The sequence below is a fragment of the Corapipo altera genome, unplaced genomic scaffold (genome assembly GCF_003945725.1).
Source record: "Corapipo altera isolate COAL_440 unplaced genomic scaffold, ASM394572v1 58, whole genome shotgun sequence".
NCBI lineage: Eukaryota > Metazoa > Chordata > Aves > Passeriformes > Pipridae > Corapipo > Corapipo altera.
In genome coordinates, this window is record NW_020884898.1 from 10,857,719 (window position 1) to 10,874,617 (window position 16,899).

Sequence of the window (16,899 nt, forward strand, 5' to 3'; positions counted from 1 at the left end):
GAGTGTCCATGAGGCAGAAGCTCCTGGGATACCTGTCTGCATGCAGCTATGCAAACAATGAAATTGGTTCTGAATCGTGCCGGCGCATTAATCTCGCTGTCAGAGGCCCAAAGTCTGTAAACTAAAGGGGAAAAAAATTGCTTGCAAGGGGAGAAGAAAACAGTATTAGTAGTGAGTGTGGTTTGGAAAGACATGAGGCTTTTATTGATCCTTAAGTGGCTCATTCACTACTAACCAATTTTCCTTAGAGGTTCAGAAAGGCATTTTTTATAAACCCCTCTATAGCAGTGTATTCAGATTCAAGAACAAAAACTACACAGGACCATAAACTGCAGATTTCTCCTGTCCCTTGCGATTTTTGTGAATTAAATATGGATTTAAGATTGGAATGTTTAACTTTTCTCTCAGGCCTACCTGAGCAAGGAGTAGCACCACTTCCTAAGCAAAAAATGGCCATGAAAATGTCCAAGTACACCTAACATATCCAAGTTCAAAATAAATTAGTATTTGTCACCCACATGTCCTCAGCCTTCTGGATGAGGGTAGATTTAGATTAGATATCAGGAAGGTATTCTTTACTTTGAGGGTGGAGCAGGTTTCCCAGAGAAGTCATGGGTTCCCCACCCCTGAAAGTGTTCAAGGCCAGGTTGGATGGGACTTTGATCAACTTTGGTTTAGTGGATGATGTCCCTGCCCATGGCAGAGGGGTTGGAAAGAGATGATCTTTAAGGTCCTTTTTTAGCTGGTCATTTTCTGCTATGTAGCTCTTTCTGTTACATCACAATTAAATTATTCATGAGCCTGCAACACTCACATGGGCCGCAGTGATAAGTATGAACATAGAGATTTTTCTGATGAGCCAATCTTTCCAGTTGCTCTGAGGAAGATAACTGAAAACTCACCTATGTCACTCAGTACCTGTTCAGATAGCTCAGCACTTATGGAAATCTCCCTTTAGCTCCACAGAATCTACCACAGCAGGTTTAGACACCTGCATTAATTAAAAACTGTTTATTTTACTGAATAACACACATTTTTCCATTCGCCTCCCCCATTGTTTTTTCCACGGCACAAAAAAAGAAGTATAAATAATTGAATTATCAACACATTATGTCTGTATCTAATCCATCCACAGTCTGGAAGTCAGATAATTTGCCATAACTTGCAAGAAGCAGTGTATCTCCAGCTTGCTTTATATGTTGAGTTTGTCTTCTGCAAGTTACTCTGTCGTGTACACCACATACTTCATTGAGTATGCCATGCACCATCTGTCACAGTAGCACACAAATGAAGTTGAGAACCATAGCCTTGAGAAATATTCCCCATTATCATGTAATGAAGAATTATATATTTAATAAAAGCTCAGAGGAAGCAAAATAAAACACTGCTTCAGAATGCTATAAGGCCCTCTCCTCTGGAAAATCTCTCCTTTCAAGAGTCTTTCTCATTTCATCAGCAGCACTGCTATATTTTGAGTGTCTGAGGCATTGTCAGAGGGGTTTCACTGTTGCTTGTGTTTCACGGAGAAAAAAAATCTCCTGAAATGCGAGTTAGGCTCCTTCAGGCAGTTGAGCTGCCTTCCTCCCTTAAGAATTCCTCCTCTTAAGTTGCTTCCTCCCCTAAGAATGGTACACTGCAGTCTCAGTGCATCTGAAGAAAATACCAACAAAATTCAAACAAGACCAAGGTAAAAATCAACTAAATTATATATCAACAAGTAATCTAAAGAATATCTTGCTTATTTGCCTTCACATTCTTCTTGAAGAGTGAAGTATAAGCACATATGCTATAGTGCCGATCTGCATTTAACAGAAAACCCATTACAATTTCTTAAAGTCCAATAAAGCTTTTTGGATGCATTTCTATTTCCATCAAGTCATCTGAGGGTGAATACAATTCTTTATCACTAGAGTCAGCACTCTCCCCCTTCTGCTTCCACCTCCAGATTACCATGCTTTATACATAGTGGTAGGAGAGCTTCTCTGTATGTTTTATGCTTTGTAAAGTTACTGTTTCCCATCCATCTCTGTGGTCTTCACTAGTTCCTGACTCAGAAATCTTTATTTTAAATTTAAATAGGGAATAGGAAAACACCTGGCAAATTTTCTAGTAGAACAATTTATACAGTGATGAGATTAATATTGACAATCAAATTCAAAACAGTTTCCCCAAATAAATTTAAAATATTTGCACTGACAAGGGAAACACAATAGTTTTGTACCAATGCACTTTTTTTTTGCTACCAAAGGGCCTTGCAAGCCTGAAATAAAATCCCATGTGAAACAGCAGAAAGGTAAGCATGGTGTAGGATCTAATTTAATCTTGCTATTTGAAAATTGCTTGGTGGACTTGTCTGCATAGAGAAAACCACTGTTAAGCATCAACAGTATTTGCTTGTGTGGTGGCCTGTATAGAAATGACTTCATCTGTCATAAAAGTCTAAGATGATGTAACATCCTTCCTTGGCACTGGAACCTGTACCTCTTGCTCATCATGGGATAATGAATGGTGAGATTTTGCCCTCTAAGAGGTTAATTGTCATTATATTGTTACCTGATTTCACCTGCAATTGTTGTAACCAATACAAACACTGGCACTGTCAGAAACATCCATTCTGTAGCATTTACAATACTGGTACCATTAACAATATGAAAATTAGAATTAGTAAAGTATTAGAAGCAAGTAATCTTATTATAGTTCTCTAAAAGTAAGCCACCATTAAATGATTGTTGGAAAATATCTGATGCCCTCTAGTCTGATGTAAAATGTAGGCTAAGTCCTTCTTACCAAGAAACATTTAGAAAAAGAAAATTAGAGTAAACTCAGCTGATTCTAAAAGGTTGTTAAAACTGCCCTTATGCCCCTTTTATGTGCAGCTGTCCGATACTGGGACTTACACTTGCGTGGCTACAAGTTCCAGTGGGGAGACCTCTTGGAGTGCTGTGCTGGAGGTGACAGGTAAGTGATGTCCAGAAATGTTGCAGCTGGCACACAATGAAAGTGTAGACTATACCAGAGCAGTCTGAGTCAAATAATCTGTTCTAGAACTTCTGGGATTGACATGGAGGAGTTTTGGATGAGCAGGTTCTGTTCTTTCACACGCCTTGCATATTATTCCTATAATTCCTGTTATCTTTAAATGCCCATTGACACTGAAACAGTTTTTATGTTTGTCTCCAGTGACAGAGGGAAGCTATAACTCTTCTAAACAGGAGTATTAATAAACTGTGGATTTATCCAATAATTGACTTGGCCAACAAAACTATTATGCCTACACAGAGACATTTCAAAGTCCAAAGTGCTCTCTGTGAGTACTGGAGTTGATTTGGATACAGGAACTTTCTCAGCTTTCTAGAAACTGAGTTTCTGGTATTTTATGCAAACTTCAGTAAAGCTGGTGGGGGTTTGTTTTGTTTGTTTTTGTTGTTCTTGATTTTTTCTTTTTAAAAATATTTATGTATAACCTTTTAAATTGTGCAATTTTTTTCTTTCAGTATGTACTTAAAGAACGATAGCTCTTCATCCAAAAAACGTGCAATTTTTGACTTAGTTCTTTACAGATTAAGAATATTCATTATGATGATTTTTTCAGATGTTTGCCATGTTTTTTCCTTTTAATCTTCTACTTTGATCAAATTATATAACCAAGGATAAAAAATAACTGGTTTACATTTGCCCTTCACAGAATCCGGTGGAGCAACAGTCAGTAAAAACTATGATATAAATGACCTCCCTGGGCCACCATCCAAACCTCAGGTCACTGATGTTACTAAGAACAGTGTCACCCTGTCCTGGCAGCCAGGGACCCCTGGAAGCCTACCAGCCAGTGCATATATCATTGAGGCTTTTAGGTATGTGAGTTATTCCACTTTTAAGCTCCTTTCTTTCTAATTTTGCTTAAACCCTGGTAACAGCTGTTCTCCTGGTACTGTGGTATTCTTTTGGACTCCACACATATCATTAGAGGTTCATTAAATGACAACTCCTATAGCAGGCATTGATTCATATTTTTTAAACTGAATTTTTTTTTTAATTTATCTTTTTTTTTTAAGTGATTAATTGGAGAAGGATCTTACAATTTCTGCTGGAATATAACAGAACAATGCAGTCATTATTTGTTACTTAATGTTGATGTTCAGTGAGAGTCTTCTGTGGGAATGCTGCAGGTTCTTGAATATCATAGGACAAATGATATGAAAATAAGTGGGTAGTTCTGAAACTTCTCTGCACACTTTAATTCCTGCTCTTGTTAAAGCAGTACCTGTTAAAGAGTCAAATCACTTTAAATTTCTATTTTTTTACTGTTTTAGATATATGAAAACTTTTAAGTGAAAAGGCTAGTGGGGATAATTTAGGATTTTATCCTGCAGCCTGAGGCTGAAGAGAATCCAGTTGCTCCCTCCCACACAGCAGCAATTACTACGTGGTACAAAAGAATTCCTGGGCTCCAGTTCAGCAAGTTTGTTAAGCATGGGCCATACCTCTGCAACAGATCTGTAGTACTCATTTCAGATTAAAAATCCACACATTCTTAAACGTTTTCCTTAATCAAGATATTCAACAAATGACTAATATTTCAGTTCATCTTTTAATTAAAATTCATGCAAGTCAAAATCGTATACATGCAAATTTTAGCTAAAATGCTTCATTCTGCTCTGTTAATATGTAAGGAACATTGTTGCATGAATGAAGAAATTGAAACAACATAGAACTCGTAGCTTTCCATTTTCTTTTTCCCCTTAATATGTTTAAAGATTTTTTTTATCAATACTTTATACAACAAAGCACAATAAAATAAATTTTCCTCTTTAAACTTTTGTGATGTTTCTCCCTAGATAAGCTTTAATGGCATGCCATCAATAATTTTAACAAAAGCCAGACATTTTCATTAAAAGCTGTTTTTACAATCACATTTGAAATCTTTTCATATGGTGGATTTTAATCTAATTATAATAATGTTGAATTGAAAATGTAGTGACAAAAAAATATTCATATACTTTCCTGCCTTTAAAAGCAAGTTTTCTGAATTTTTTTTAACTTTTATGATTTTAGTTCAAGGAGACTACTTTTCTTCCAATGACAACTTATTGACATAATTTACTTAGCAGTATAAAAAATTATTCTTTTAACAGAATTTTCCTTTTAAAATCTTATGTTCAAAAGTAGCCTATCACTCAAATTTACTTCACAGCTCTTCACACTTTCCTTTTGCAGGCATTTATTTTAAAGAAACGGCAAAAGGTTTTGCTTCTGTTGCAATGAAAAATACTTTTGGGAGCTGTGTTGCTTTTTTTATCTCCTCTCAATGAGTTAGCCGAAACACATCTTTTTTTAATTTTACCCTGCTTTTACTACCTTTTCCTGTACTTAGACTTGATCTTGGGTTACAAAAGTAGGTCTTTTCACTCCTTTATTTTTTTCTTGTGTTTGTGTATAACCTTCAACCCTCTTCTCATTGCAGTCAGTCTGTGAGCAATAGTTGGCAGACAGTGGCAAACCACGTGAAGAGCACCCTCTACACTGTGAGGGGCCTGCGCCCCAACACGATCTACCTGTTCATGGTGAGAGCCATCAATTCACAGGGCCTGAGTGACCCCAGCCCCATGTCAGACCCTGTCAGAACACAAGGTAAGGGTGGCTGTTAAGGCTTCTGTGCTTGAGCTAAAATGAAAAGAAAGCTCTGAGAGTTGACCAATAGGTCAGTCCGGGCTTGAGCACCCTGGCTGAAGGAATTGGGCTTAATCAATGAAGGTAAAAATAGTCCAATGTTTGCTGTATCAGTCTGGAGCTTAGGAGACATAGTTTCCCTTTTTAATCCTTCCTACAGCGTAGACCTTTTGATTTACAATTCACTTAGACTCGTTGCGCTCCTGGTTTCTATTAAAAGTGATGTGAGTTAACCACGCTTTTCTGAAAACTTCTCTGAATACTATGCTCTCCTCAGTATCCTCTCCATGTCCTTACTTCCTCTCCATCATTATAACAGGGATATACAGTAACAACAGGTGCTTATGGCAGGCAGACACTGTGTTTAGTGTTAGTTTTAATCAAAAGAATGACACAAAATATTGTTGATTAATCCAACATTTAGGCAAAGAATTCACGTAAATTAAGGCATCTTCATGCTAAAAATATATTGAAGTTATTCTGAGAAAAGTGCATTCTATTTATATACCTACATATCTGAATTCTTTATATTAATCCACTGCATAAACCAGAAGGGAAGGTTGAAGTGAAATCCCTCATTTATGGGGTGGTGATATGATTGATAGCTGTAATCCTCCATTGCTGTTGAATTGACTATTGAATTCTGTTCACATTGCATCAAGTTCTAACTGCATATAACTGCCACAAACAAATTTCCCTGCACAGCATGGATTTTTTTTTGGCTTTGAGATGTTGCTGGACTAATTAATTCAAGAGTGTATTTTTTTCTTATGCAGGCTGTAATACAGGAATTAATCATTCTTTGGAATCATAATTTTTTGAGTCCAAAGCAATAGCTCTGTTAACTTAAAATGAGATCCTCTGTTTGTGTTTGTGTATGGAGAGAGCATCCAGCTTGTGTAAGTGGTTTGTGTACTTCAGTGGTCCTAGATGGAAAGAGATAAACAGGAGTAGGGTAGTATTTCTTTATCACATAACCACCAGATCCAGCCCCTCTCATCCCAGCCTAGTCCTGAATAAATCTGTCCTTAATAGTTAGACACTCAAAATAGTAATTCTGACTGGAAAAAGAGAAACAGAGCTGCTTTCTGAAAAGCTGGAGGAATGAGTTGTGCAGCGATTTTGTGGCTTGACTATTCACGGAGCATCACAAGTTTTCTTCTTTATTACTCTCCCATTATTATAGGGTGACTCATGCTTTTCATTGCAACAGCCTTTTAGTCTGCATAACTTATCACCTAGCTAAAAAAAACAACTTTGTTTGGCATTTGAGTGTCAAGTATAGACTTTTTACCTGACATACTGACAAGCAATTTGATTTCAGTAAAAACTTGTCTTTTAATTAGCTACAGCATGTGTTGCAGCTTCCATTTCCAGAAGCTGTTTAGCAGTCAAGCACACTCAGACATGTACAGGATTTATAGCTTCTTTGCAAGCCTGCAGTTTAATAGAATTAAATCATAAAATCAATTGAAAATTAACATAATGTTTTGATGTGATTTCTAATTATGCCTGAATTCAATTCAGGCTCACAGAAGAAGCTGACAGACAGTAGAAAGCCTATTCACAGTGGCCATGGAGAAACAACAAAGCAGCTATAGCAGTGCTATATAATAATTTGCAACAGGTGTCTCTGGTAGCTTTAATAGCTGAGCATTTAATGTCCTGGTTTTAAGCATGGCAAATACAAGTAACAAGATTTTATGTATATATTTTCACCAATGGACTACAAGTAGACGATCAGGTACTTTCAATAAGTTTACCTTATATGACTTACAACAAAAAAGGACAGAGAAATCATAATTACTCTAAGAAAGGAGCTGATTTCTGTTGGATTATTAATAGACCAAGGAGTTGATTTCTTGTTGGATTATTAATAGACCAAACCATATATTAAAAAAACACTTTCAAGAAACTATAAATAATCCTATCCCTGAAATTTAAATTAATAGCAACTAATAGTACATCCACTGGAAGCTGATTAAAGAGAGGTTATAGAAAATATCTAATCAATTTTATTTTAGAACCCTCTTAATGGTGACCAGAACAGAGCTTCTTGAACCAGTTTTGCTTGAGTCATGATTTTATTATTCCAATGCTTGGTGATGTCCTTAGAGATAGATCAACTGCTTTTCCACCAGAAATGTGAAAATGTCAAGACATTATTCTCTCAGTGTCCCACATAAGTTTTCAAGTGTGCATATCAGAAAACAGAATTCCACATGTACATCTTAATACTCATTTTTCACTGTTATGAGTTCATGTTATTGCCTCCTGGACATATGTCCCAATAAAACGATGAAATGCCATTCATACAAAGATATTATGTAGAAATGTCCTTTCCTATGAGGGAATACAGGTACTTTGCTGGTTGTATACCACAGAGTAACTTTACTTAAAAAGTAGCCATGTAGGTATTTTGTAGCAGGGATCATAGCTTTTTGTGGATAGCAGCATAAATTATCACCCTGCAGACCAGTCTGAGTTGCTGTCAGTTACAGATTCATTTTATAATCTCTCTCTATTTCTTGGTTGCTTTGAATAGACATAATTTGCTAGACAAGCTCCTTGACTGACATCCATATTTGGATTCTATTCCCTTTGGAGATCCTTGGAGCCACTGTAAATTGAATATCAATAGAAGCCTGTGGCAATACTGTTTATTGGTGACTCAGAACCCATAACAGTCAAGAATTAAGAGCCTGAAATATTGATCATCAGGAATTCCTTTCTTTCAAAATTAGAGTCACGTGATTCAAACTCAGTTGTTATATTTAAATGTTTCATTTTTAAGACCTCTATTACTTCTTAATAATATTTAGAAGATAAAAAGAAGTCACGTGATGCCTGCTCCCACATCTAAGTCCATCAGAGGGGCAAAAAGTTTTATGTATGTATTCTCTTCACAAGGACATGATGTTGATCCTGAAAGTGGGCACCTGTCTTTGACTAGTGAATCCAAAGGGAAAGCCAAGCAAAATTCATAGATGCGTGACCAGAATTTGTCAAACCCTTTTGAATATAATCTGTGCTTCTGTTCCATATCCCCTCTTAATTTCTGTCTAAGTTGGAGGGAAGGGACATCCTACAGTGATATATTAGTTGGGTGATAGCTGTAGCCCAGCATTCTCCTTTTGGTGAAGTGTAAAAGAGACACATTGCCCACCTCCTCCCCCATTTTCTGACACATACGTTCTGTTTGCAGTTTAGCAGAGGTGATATAAACCTTCATTCAGTTTAACACAACAACCCAAATGTGATCCCTAAGGACTAGGTACTGGGACCACATGTGGTGCTGGAGTTGGAATCACAAATCTCCATATATGTATATTGAGCTACCAAATAGCTTCAGCTTTTGACTAGAAGAAACAATTTCTCCACACACTTTGAAGGGCACATAATCTTGAAAATAAAATTTTTTTTGGTAGATTGGTTTTTTTGGCCTTTTATTAGATCAGAATCAGTTTGGCTTCCTAAATTAATTCTTTTGGTTTTTTCATATCTACTCTAGATTTCATTATCTACGTCTGTAAAGGGAAAATTTGCTTAGCAGAGGAAAATGTTATTTTTAGTGTTTGGTTTCTTGTGTGCATGGTGTGTGGGGAGGGCAAGCTTAGTGACAGATTAGAAACATATAATGACTTAATGTCATGTATAGTCTAAGAAAATTTACAAAAAAACCCCTAAAAATGAAACCTGTTCATTTTCTTAAATTATGCTAACCAATTTGGTTCCAGGCATCTAGGCAGCATTATTATTATCTGAGTGTTTTGGAACTGGTGAACATTGCATCTCTCTCATCACTTACTAGAGCAGAGAAAACTTTGCCATCTAGTCTGAATACTCATTTAATGATATTTATATTTCATTATTTCCTAAGTGGCTAAAGGTGAATGGTTTGCTTGCATTACTTGATATTCTTTGGAGTTCATCTTTAAACCTTAGTGCTGTATTGTTTTAAAAAACAGAACTATGAAGGATGCTTAAATCAGGTCATTAATCTATTCAGTACTTTTTATGATGCCATATATAGCTCTTCTCATTAAAATAATGCTTTCATGTGTGTGCCTGGCAGATATCAGCCCACCAGCTCAAGGTGTGGATCACAGGCAAGTCCAGAAAGAACTGGGAGACGTCATTGTACGGCTGCACAATCCTGTTGTGCTGACACCCACGACAGTTCAAGTCACCTGGACGGTGAGGCCTCTGTTATTACCTTAACAGTACTTGCAGTTTGCCTGTTTTGCCTACTTATCCCTTCAGTTTTTTACCACCCAAAGCTCCATTCTTCACCCCAGTGTGAGTGCTCTGACAAAGTAACATTCTACAGGTGTGTGTGTACGTAACACACACACACACACGTATATATATATATATATAAGTTAATGAAATAGTCTTTTTATTTTCTCTTTCAAGGTTCAATGTCTTCCATCTTCTGCTCAATGTGAGTTGTCTGTCTGGCTAGAAAAATATGATAAAAATGAATATGCTTAACACCATAATCTAGAGGATAATTGATCTGTGGATTCATTACTCTGCATGTCAAAAAATAATCAAAGTTAAATATCAACACAAAATTGCTGTATGAAAAAGCACTTTGCACTTAAAGGCATATGGACCTCTGAGAATACCCTATTATTTAGTGACCCAAAAATGTAAAAAATAGCTTTCTTATAGGGCACTTTTAGTGAAGTCAGAAGCACATGGTGCTAATGCCTGATCCACTGTGTATCATCTGGTTTTCTAGCATAATCTTTACCCACAATCTGAACATCCTTTCATTATAGAAGACTTTTTGGCAATACTTAACAACATTTCTATTTGAGGGGTCAAACTACTGGGTAGAATTTCTGATATAGTGTTTTGGCTTTCAAAATGCTATGTTTCCCTTCCTGAGGCTTGAAGGAAAGGATTTGTAACAGTAGAAGGAGAGAGTTCCCAGGGCACTGCACACCAGAAAGAGTGCTTTGCTCTTGGGGCATCTGCCCCAGAGGATGGAAAGAGGTGGGAGAATGAGAGAAATAGTACTGCTCTGCACATCACTGAAACTGTTGTTTTATAGAGGATGAATTCTGCTAAGGGGGTATTCACAATACTCAGGGGTTTTCTTCTGCATGTCATGTTGCTAAGAGGTTAATGTGCACAGAGGATTACACAACAGGAGATAAGAAGTGTGGTGATAGATTGTGTATTATGAGGATTACTGTTGTTTTTGCACTACTCAGCCATATTTATGGGGGCTTATGCACCATCCTTGTTCTGACAGATTTCTGTGGTCAGGGTACAGATTAGAATAAATAGAGAAACCCACAAATGTATCTTTCTTAGAAGATTATTTAGAGTATGTGTCACTGCTATTTTCCTTCGATGATGTCAATATGCAGCTTGCCTTTCTAAAAATGCTCTCTATTTCAGCTACATACCTCCAGGACAGGCTGACTAACCTTTGTAGCAAACCCTTTTGCCCAAACAGATGGATCAGTAGTTTAGAAACTCTGGATGTTAGCAGCCAGTAATTGTAAACTTGGGTTACATCCATGTGGTGCTCCTTCAAGCCCCTTCTTGGATGTGACAGCTATCAGAAATAGTTTCATAGGCTCGCCCTTGCTTTAGCATGTGCTACAAAAAGAACCTTCAGTATAAACAGAATTCAGTTTTATACCATGTAACCAATGCCATTATATTATAATGAAATATAGATGTATATGTATTTATGTGTATGTATGTGTATATGGGGAGATACATGCATACATACATATATATATCTATATATATTCCTCTAAAAGAGTCTCTTGGTGCCCCTACTGAACAAGTAATGAGTGAAGAAAACATGGTAAGGTAAAGGTAAATTGTTGGGAATGCTCTGGATATCAGCTTATTGGGAAGATCCTCAAAGCAGTGACCCAGTGCCACCCGACAAGCTCACAGGCCTCTGTAGAGACATTTTGGAATAACCCATGGGAAGACACACACAAAGAAAGATCTCTGAAGCAGCTAATTAGAAACTACCCAGCAACCAGAACAAAACCAATTAATTAACAACAGTCTCTAGGAAAAAATCCCACTCTATCCAGAGAATAAAGACCACACTATTAATATAAAATGGTTAGATAGTGTAGCTATCATACAAAGGAACAGAAGTGCCATGAGAGTCATAAGACTCTTTGTGTTGACTTTCTGCAATTCAAAGAATGAATACCAAGGATTGTCCTGGATTAGTGAATTTCTGGCATCCTGACACAGCAAATTAACACCACTTTCTTCCTCCTTTGTGGGATGGTTTTGGTTTTGCTTTCTCTGTTTTCAAATTTGAGTTTAGAATTTCTATAATAGTTTCCTACTACTCTGTTGCAATTTTAAAATATGCACAGGCATAAACACACATATTTTATCTGTTTTAAAGGAAGGTCAGGCTTACAAAGTGAATGTTAAAAAAAAAAAAAGAAGAAGAGGAATGTCAGAAGTTAGGTTTTCACTGTCACTTAAATTTATTCCTCTTGTGCATAGATATGAAAATATAGCTGTAATTATCTGGTCACATACAGGATCTTCTTCTTCATGGAGTTATTCAACATTTCTTTTTATCTTCTTTATTCACTGTGTGGTGCCAGGTCTTATTAAATTCATACTATTGAAATCTTTCATTGAATAAAAAATTATTAGTTTGTCTCACATGCTTGCTTATCTGTCATGCTCTCAACTGTAACATTTGGGTGTTTCACAAATAGCACTGAATTTAACATCATAATGGTAAAAATGTGTCATTATCCTAACTTTACACATAGAGAGGTGAGGTGCAGAGGTAGTTGTTTCTGAAGAGACTTGTGGAGTCAGATATGCCCGCTGTTATCAAATGGCTGATTGCAAGCCTTGGACATGAATTATTTTTACTTTTATCAAATCATTTTGCATTGCAAGAGCATATGGTGTACTCCAAGCACTTTTTTAGCTGACCTCAGCCATGGTTCAGCACTTGTAACCTCAGTGGGCATTAAACTGAAAGTTTCATTAGTGACCAGATATGAAATGTTTTCTGCATTAGAAAGAAGCCCTGTGGCACAAGCAGGAACAAAAATAAATTCTTCGATATGACAAAAGAATTGTTGCTTTGAAATCCTGACTGCCTTCTTGGAGGCTACCAGGCAGAAGCATAATTTATTGTAATCTGTCTTTTAATTTGATGTAGATCTTAAATGAATGTACTTCACTGGAAGCTTCAAGAGTCAAGTCCATTAGGCATCCCTTTGTGCCTTGTTCCTGTAGGACAGATAAATACTAGTGCAGTTTGAATTTCCAGAGAGTACTGTGAGCCCATGCTAGTGAGTTCAGCACAGCATGAAAGGTTTTTCTGCCCAGATGGAGAATTGCTGTGGGTACTGCTGTGGGAGCAGAGTATTTCTTAGGGTATTTTGGGGCAGAAATTTGTGCATTACAGAGCATATTACAAAACATCTTTAGGGTGCAGATTAGCATGTTTGCCTGGGAGGAGCTTATGTTTGTAGCATAATCTGCATTATGAATTTCTTGCCATCTTTTTAACAACCTAATAGCCATTGAACCTGTCTTGTGTTCTGCTGGGACATGTGCAGATTTGAACATACAGGGAAAATGAGTTTCCTGTTCTGCAGAAATGGCTTTGTAGATACCTCCTGCACTATATGCTCGTCATAAAAGGAGGTGAGAAAGAGCACAGAGGACCAATTATGCTTGTAGGTCGCCTTAAAGCATTAGGTGCTGGGTAGCAACTACCCATAAACTTCTTTCTTCTGCCTTTTAAGGAGTTATCTGCATTTTCTGCCTCCTCTCCTTTGAGGGAGAAAGTGTGTCTTTAGATCAGCAACTCTTGCAGATCTTTTGAGTTGGTATCACTGCTGCTAGTACAAATTCAAGAGTATTTAAGTGTCATGGGAAGATTAGAAATGTTATTGGATCCCAGTATTTCAATGCAGAGGGTTCCTGCAAACACTGAAGTAATGCTGAGCACTTTGTACAAGTGGCAACCACTTACCAAAAAAAAAAAAAAGGGAGAGAGAGAAATGAGAATACCTGGAAAGTATTACATTCTTTCATCAAGTCACAGTTCATGTTTCTGCAACTCTGCCTGCATGTGAACATATACCAAACTTACAGAGATATTTAATGCTCAACATAGTTTAATAATTTCTTAATTGCTAAACATATTAGGATTTCTTTTTAGTGACCTGCTGTAGGCGTGACACATAATTACCACAAAAATGCAGCAAACTGTTAAGTCACAAGCTTTGTGAGTGCAAGTATATAAACATATACATATGTATATGCATATGTGTGTATATATATATATATATATATATGTGTACAAACGTATGAGTGTATGTATATGTGAAATACACCTGCCATACACCTCACAAATGTTTCTGGTCAGTCCATGTAATTATCCAAGAGCGATTTTTCACTATTTTGACAACTCCAAACCAAACAAAAAAAAAATCCACCTTTCCAAATAAGTGAACTAAGTGCCCTCAGAGCAGTTTCTCAATATTTTGACCTTACAGGAGGCCCTGTTCATTCAGACTAACTGGGCATGAGATAGAGCTTAGTATCCTCTCTTTGATTCTGAATGCAACTGGATGTTTATAGAAAACATTAAAAATGCATAGTATTTTCTTTTGTCAATGCCCTCCCTAAACATAAACAGTGGAGTGAACTCAATAATCTGAAATTCGGGCAGATCACTCAGCCCAGTTGTAATCTAACTTCTAATTGAAAGCTCTGTGAAAATTGTGTGAGCTCTAAATCAAGGTAGTTTGTAGCACCCATAAACATGTCAGCCTTGTTGTGCCTGTTTTCATAATCCTTGTATTGTTTAGTCTTTCAGGTTAGGAACTTAAAAGTCTAGGAGGAAAATATGTGTATGGGCAATTTGTATATTACCTATACACAAATAGATACAGAAGTGTAATGCAATCACAGTGAGTTGGTGGGTGCACTTGTGTTTGTGCTTTACAAAACACTTTCCATTCTGTTTTGTAGCATCACACAGTGTTCAGCCTCGTCAATTCTGAATTTCCAGTTGTTCTCCACTAGGCAGCAGTCAGTAGAGCTGGAACATACAGCAAAGATGGAAAGTCCTAAGAAAGTTATGCCATTTTTCAGTGTAGCTTCTAACTCAGAAGTTAGGCAAGAATCAAACTTGATGTTTGATTATTAAACATCATAGCACTATGTTGTAATTTAGGTTAAGGATCTGTATTGCAAAGTGCATGAAAGTGTTATTTTTGCTGAATTTCGTAGTAAACACGGGGTTCATCGAAGTCTTTATGTCCGTAAAACATTTAGTTAATCAAAGTCAAACATGGATAAAAACAATTTACTCTGATTTACAGACTCCCTTCATCTGGAAACAGCTGCTTAATGTTCTTCTTAAAAACACAGCTTGATCCTTTCGGTATTAACAAGCTATTATTGTGAGTTATATCCCTCTTTCAGTGCATAAATTCACTTAAAGTGAACGTAGAGAAGTTTATAAAATGCAAGCTTAATGTTGTTGTAACATATGTTGCAAGGTTTTTAACAGTGACAGTTTTGATGAAAGACATTTCTGCCTTGCTTTCATAAATAAAGCTTTCTTCTTGCTTGCCCTGCTTTTTAATGTCTGAGAGTCTGTGTCCCCTCTGAATGCCTCAATAAACTGTAACAAGATTATAGGAGAAGCGTAATAGACTGTGGTTTGTGTTTTCAGCCTTAAATTCATTTATTCTTAAGAGAAGTCAAACAAATGTATCTCTAATTTTGGAATATCTTTGAGCTAGCAAATTGATAGGAACACAAGAGATATGCTACTTGTTGAATCTTGGTTATAACCCAGAGGTTTACCAAACACCTAGCTGTATAGTCTTATTGTTTGTGCTGCACTTTCTTTGCTCTTTATTGGATGGCTACAGAAGCAGCTGGATTTGGTTTGGTTTTATACATCAAATTGTTTTGACTGGTTTTTTACAGGTAAAATTAATCCAAGCATCATAACAGCTAAAATCACTGGGGTTTGCCTTCTTTATTTTTCCTGCAAGATAAAAAATGCATACAACCTCTACAAGATAAAACACATGTAAAGTTTTTCTTCAAATAAAAATCCTATTTATATTTCTGATAGGTTAAAATTGTTAAACTTCCGTGCATGGTCCAATCTTGAATTCTGCTTGCCTAGCAACAAATAAAATATAAACCAAACCCAACATTCCATCTCCATCTGATGACCTGAAAGCATCACAACCTCAGGATGCAAAGAGACTGCTCAGACTGTGAATGCAAGAAACAGGACATGTCTTTGGAATTTGTTTTTCTCTGCATCTGTCTTATGTTTATTTTATTTTCCTGTGCATCCCATGAGCTGTGAGCCAAGTAATGGACTAACTGTAAGCATGCAACATATCTTCAAAGAGTTGTCCTTTTCTGAGAAGAATTTGTTTTTCTTTTCTTCTCATATATCAGCACATCAGTAGCCAAGACATTCTCAGTAAGTTTACATGCAGCAAGCCTTATGCCAAAGTTTCCTTTTCATGATTTGTTGTAGGGGTGGGGCCTTGTTTTATGATTTTAGGTGGTATTTGCCATGATATACAGAGCTGGAGAAAGCAAAGCAGAAAGAAATGTTCTGTAACAAGTAATGTGAGACAAATGTACTTTACAGACAATTAATCAAGAGTGACTTACAAGAAGGCAGTCTGATTATTAAATTCAGCACCAAATGTTAATTTTCTCTTTTTGATGAGGGCAGAAGTATTCTAGGCAAAGGGTTTGTTTTCTTTTTATGCAGGTTGTTTCTTTTTTAACTCTGATATGTTTATTGCTATATTATCTAATGTCATTTCCAGGTTGACCGCCAGTCCCAGTTTATTCAGGGCTACAGGGTGATGTACCGCCAAACGTCTGGCCTGCCTTCTCCAGCTGTGTGGCAGAATTTGGAGGTCAAAGTCCCCACTGAGCGCAGTGCTGTCCTCGTCAGCTTGAAGAAGGGGGTCACTTATGAAATAAAGGTTCGCCCTTATTTCAATGAATTCCAAGGAATGGACAGTGAATCCAAATCTGCTCGTACCACAGAGGAAGGTTAGTAAAACGGCCAGAAAAGCAACAGGCTTCCATACCTAGCACTGGGGGTGAAAAGAACATTGACCATTTTGGTTATGGTGTGTATGCATTTGTTCAGCTCTATTTCCTCCGTGGGATTTCTGGTTTTTAGATACACAGGCGAGG

General features: G+C 36.8%; 1 protein-coding gene across 5 annotated transcripts in view; it reads left to right on the top strand.

Annotated features, from left to right (window-relative positions):
- ROBO2 (roundabout guidance receptor 2) overlaps positions 1-16,899 on the top strand; it is a 1,057,727-nt gene that overhangs the window by 962,925 nt on the left and 77,903 nt on the right. For all 5 annotated transcript variants that reach the window (XM_027648665.1, XM_027648666.1, XM_027648667.1 and 2 more), the window contains 5 exons: positions 2,877-2,958; positions 3,686-3,851; positions 5,462-5,628; positions 9,743-9,864; positions 16,521-16,752. In XM_027648665.1, coding sequence (XP_027504466.1) covers positions 2,877-2,958; positions 3,686-3,851; positions 5,462-5,628; positions 9,743-9,864; positions 16,521-16,752 — 769 coding nt within the window. The remainder of the gene's footprint in view (positions 1-2,876; positions 2,959-3,685; positions 3,852-5,461; positions 5,629-9,742; positions 9,865-16,520; positions 16,753-16,899) is intronic.